This window comes from Phasianus colchicus, chromosome 9 (assembly GCF_987193195.1).
Source record: "Phasianus colchicus chromosome 9, bPhaCol1.hap1.1, whole genome shotgun sequence".
Taxonomy (NCBI): Eukaryota; Metazoa; Chordata; class Aves; order Galliformes; family Phasianidae; genus Phasianus; species Phasianus colchicus.
Genome location: NC_143444.1, coordinates 4479289 through 4483715, shown reverse-complemented (window position 1 = coordinate 4483715; position 4427 = coordinate 4479289). Strand labels below are relative to the sequence as shown.

General features: G+C 60.8%; 1 protein-coding gene across 1 annotated transcript; it reads left to right on the top strand.

Annotated features, from left to right (window-relative positions):
* The first annotated feature begins 244 nt into the window (after nucleotides 1-244).
* LOC149916764 (uncharacterized) lies at nucleotides 245-4217 on the top strand. The gene is made up of 3 exons (XM_090145784.1): nucleotides 245-615; nucleotides 829-2899; nucleotides 3975-4217. Exons 1-3 carry the CDS (start codon nucleotides 245-247, stop codon nucleotides 4215-4217), a joined length of 2685 nt encoding a protein of 894 aa, XP_090001910.1.
* Nucleotides 4218-4427: the final 210 nt, after the last annotated feature.

Below are 4427 nucleotides of genomic sequence, written 5' to 3'. Positions count from 1 at the left end.
CGCCGAGCCCCGGGCAGCCGGCTGCCCAGGCGGGCGCGGAGGGCTGCCGCAGTGCGCTGCGGAACCCGCCGGGGCTCTGTGACGCGGGCCGGCGTCGCGCCCCAAGGCCATTGTGACGCGGGGCCGCCGCGAGGGGCCGGAGTCCCCCGGAGAGAGTGCCGCTCACTCTCGGGAGAGCGGCTCCGCGAGGAGGACGCGGCTCCCCCGGGTGCGTGCGACCGAGCGTCTGCGCGAGGACGCGGCGATGAGCGAGGAGCGGGAGAAGAAGGACGACCGCCAGCCCGACGCGGGGCTGCCACGCGTGCGCGACCGCCGACAGGTGCGGGCCGGGGAGGGAGGCGCTCGGGCTCGGCCGGGCCGCCGGCGGCCGTCGAAGTCGCCGCCGCGGGGGACGCCGGCCGCGCCTTCGCCGCCTCCATCCCGGTTCTCCTTCTCCCCGCAGGTGGTGCCGCCGGGCGGCCGGAGCCCGGGCTCGTCCCTCCGCGGCGTCCGTCTGCCGCCGCTGCCCGGCCCGGAGAGCGCGCGGGCCTCCGGGAGCCGCCGCGCACAGGTAGGGAGCCCGAGGGAGGCGGGGCCGGACGTCTTCCCGCGCCGCGTGGGGACCGCCCTGTGCCGGTGCGGCTGTGGGGAGCGGGGCGGCAGCCGCCCGCGGGCTGAGCGCTGCCCTCGGTGCTGCGTGCGGCGCGAGCGGCGAGGACCGCGCTCACTCGGCCTTTCTCCTCGGCTTCTCTTGCAGGCGGGCGGGCGGCAGTTCCTGGAGTCGGCGACCGGCGGCGGTGCCAGTGGCCAAAGCAGACAGCCTCAGCCACCCTTGCTGCCTCGCTTAAGGCGGGCGGGGCTGCCGGCAGCAGCACCCAGGCGTGCAGCAGCAGCTTCTGGGGTCTGCAAGCTGCCTGCTCTGCCAGCGGCAGCCTCTTCCACAGCATCTCCAAGTGGCAGAGCACGTGCCGTGGGCATCAGGGGCAGCAGACTCCCAGTCCTTGCCCCGAGACCTCCGGGAACCTTGCATGTCCAGGACGGGACAGCAGGGGCTGAGAGCCGGGGTCCAGCCCTGGAAGTCCCCTCAACTGTTCTCGTGCCTCGGCATGCCAGACCCATTAGAGGCAGCAGACTCCCAGTACTTGCCCCGAGACCTCAGCACACACCGCAGATGTTGTCCAGTTGCAACACACGGTGGGCAAACTCTGTGAGCGTGCCCAGGCCCAGTGCTGCCAACACTGCTCAGGGAAACCTGGGCGTACGCTCCGCGACATCGAGGGCTGAGGCTCAGATTCCTGCCTCTGGTGGTTCCCGAACCAGGGATGCTGGAGTGCAGGTTGAGCTGCAAGAATTAGAAGAGACTGCTGAGAGGGAATCCGCAGGATGTTCACCTGGCAAACTGCGGAGCGCATCTCTTGCCTCACCTGATGAGGCAGGCAGCATGCCTTCGGCTTCTCTTCTGGCTGCGGACCCTGGGCCTGGAGGACACCTTGAGGCTTTGGCTGTAACAGGTCCTGAAGATGGGGAACACTCAACTTCTTCCAAGGCTGAATACTTTCCAGAGGAGGCCAATGCAGCACCTTTTTTCTGGAGAGCATGCGAGGGAGAAGAAGAAGAAACGGCTAGCACCATGCCTGAATTCTCCAACCAGTCTCTGGGAGAAGAACAGAGGTTGCAAGATCCCAGAGAGGTCTACGGGGAGGCATATGGATATCCTCCAGTTCACCCAGCAATCCAGAGAATCCGGGATGAGGCAAAGAAGGACCAGATGCTGTCCAACTGGAACATCTCCTGGCCAAATAGCATGAGCGTGCCCCCGCTGCTAAGGCCCCAAGCAACAGAAGACAGTGCCAGTGCAGCTGACAGTGCTCAGGACACGCTGAGCGTCTGCAGTGTGACATCGAGGGCTGAGGGCCAGTTTTCTGCTTCTGATGATTCCTCAGCCAGAGGTGTTATAGTCCAGGACTCGCAGCTAGAGTTGGAAGAGGCTGCAGAGATAGAAACGGCAGGACAGTCATCTGGCACCCTGCAAGTTGCATCTCTTGCCCCATCTGATGAGGTACGCACTGTGTGTTCACCATCTCTTCTGGATGCTGAGCCAGGGCCTGCAGGGCACCTTGAGCCTTTACCTGCATCAGTGCTGGAAGATGCAGAAAGCTCAGATTCTTCCGAGGCTGCAAGCTCTGCAGAGGAGACTGATGCAGTATCGCTCCCCTTGCCAATGTCCGAGGGAGGAGAAAGAGAAGAATCAGTTATGGCCATGCCTGAATCCTCCGGACAAGGTCTGGGAGAAGCACGGAGACTGCCAGATCCCAGCGAGATCAACAGGGAGCCCTCTGGGTACTCTCCTATGATCCCAGCAATGCGGAGAATTCGTGAGGAGGACAGAAACGAGCAGATGTTGTCACACTGGAATATTTCCTGGCCAAGGAATGTGAGAAGCCCCAGGCAGCGAAGGCTCCAGGCAAGAGGTGACACATTCAATAATGTTGGCGCTCTTCAGGGCACGCCAGGTATCTGGCCCACGACATCACGGGATGGGTTTCTTGACTCTGGTGACTCCAGAAAGTGGACTGTTAGACTGTCAGTTATACTGGAAGAGTCCAGTGATGACAGCGACAGTGCTGCCAGCACTGCTGAGGGCACGCTGGATGCCAGAGACAATGCAGTGAGAGATGAGGGCATGCACCCGCCCTCCTGTCCTTGCCCTTCAACACTGGAGAATGTGGAGGAAGACTGGGGATGTGACTCTGAGGAAGATGCTGCATCAGAGGCAGTCAGCATCACATCCAGCACATCTGATGAGCCATCTGGTGAGGTGGAGGCCATTTCTTCAGCTTCATCTGTAGCTGCAGATCCCATGACTGAGGAGCATGTGTCAGCATGTGAGGGAGCAGAAGATGTGGGCCCTCAGCATGAGGTGAGCAAGGTCAGCACCAGGCATGAATTGGAGGCAGAGGCAGGAGTGGTGCCTGGAGTGTGCGCTGTGGGGAGATGCCTGGAGATGCTGTCTCCTTTCCAACCAGCTCCATGCATTAGGGTGGACAGCCCCTCTGTTATTCCTGCCTTGCCTTCAATCAAAGGGGCCTGGAAAGGGGATCCCTCCCCTGGACCCCTGGCACCCACACCATCAACAGCCAGTGGTATTACAGGTGTGTGGTTTTGTTCTCTTCACACAGGTTTCTGCAGAGGCTGAAGAACGTGCACAGAGCTCCGTGTGCTTCAGAGATGCACCGGAGGATGGCCCAGGTACGTCCCCAGACAGAAAACAATCCCAGGGAGGGACCTGTCAAGCTCAGATGGCCCACCAAGTGGCATGGAGGCTGACAGCGTTCCATGCGCTGCCATATCCAGGCCAGTCCTCCCAGGGAAATTCCATGGTGGTGGGTGGCAGGCAGGAGCTCGCCTCTGCCCCTTGCCTACAGCTCTCTGTCCCCCACAGGTACCACAGCCGCACCACACACAGCAGCTCGCCGCCGGATGCCAGCTGTCATCAGGAGTGTGCTCCGGGCTCTGCGCAGGGTTTGCACCTGCAGCTGCATCAGGGGACAGCGAGAGGAGAGGCACGAGGCTGTAAACACCAGGCAGCTCCCCAGAGATTGATTCCATCCTGTCAATGTAGAATTCTGATTCCATCATGTCAGTGAAGAATTTTGATTCCAACTTGTCAATGCAGAATTCTGATTCCATCTTGTCAACATAGAATTCTGATTAAATGCTATCTTTATTCTATCCTGCCTGAGTGCTGTCTCATCTGTGCACTCGTGCATGGTTGGTCTCTGAGTGCGACTACTGGGCTCAGAGCACGGGGCAATGGATCCATGTGTCGGTGGTGGCAGCAAGTGCAGAGAGCGTGGGCGTGCAAGGGAGAGTGATTTGTGACTTGCAAAGTGTGAGCTGGCTGAGCCGGTGTGTGTGTGAGGTGGGCTGTGATGATCGGGGTGAGGGGCTGTGAAAGGGGCAGCCCTGGTGGGAGAGCACCGGTGTGTCTGTAGGGGTGCGAGCACAGCCAGGCACCTACTGAGAGGAGACCAAAGTGTCCCGGCTGGCTCAGGGCTCCTCAGGTGTCTCACTGCGCAGGCTTGGGTATTCCCTACGTTGACATCATCATTCCCCCATATGAGGATGTCATCGGTATACAGACAAACCCAGACACCGTGGTCCAACGTGAGCTTCTCCAGCCTCCGTGCCAATGCTCCGAGCGCCAGAGTGGGCGAGTGTCTGTACCCCTGGGGTAATCGGGTGACTGTGCATTGCACTCCCTCCAAGTAAATGCAAATTGATTGTCCTCCACCTTCCTCAAGGGGACCATAAAACAGCTGTCTTAGGCATCAGTGGCAGCCAGAAAGGGATGAGGCTGTTCCCGTAGGGCAGTAATCAATTCTGAAACATTTGGGGCCGCTTTTGCTGAAGGGGCAGTCTCGGCACCCAGACGCCTGCAGTCCACT

Coding starts and splice junctions, on each gene's coding strand:
- LOC149916764 (XM_090145784.1), top strand. CDS start 245: ATGAGCGAGGAGCGGGAGAAGAAGGACGACCGCCAGCCCGACGCGGGG. Junction 616..828: donor GTGGGGACCGCCCTGTGCCG/GTGCGGCTGTGG, acceptor GCCTCGCTTAAG/GCGGGCGGGGCTGCCGGCAG. Junction 2,900..3,974: donor ATGTGGGCCCTCAGCATGAG/GTGAGCAAGGTC, acceptor GTGTGTCTGTAG/GGGTGCGAGCACAGCCAGGC.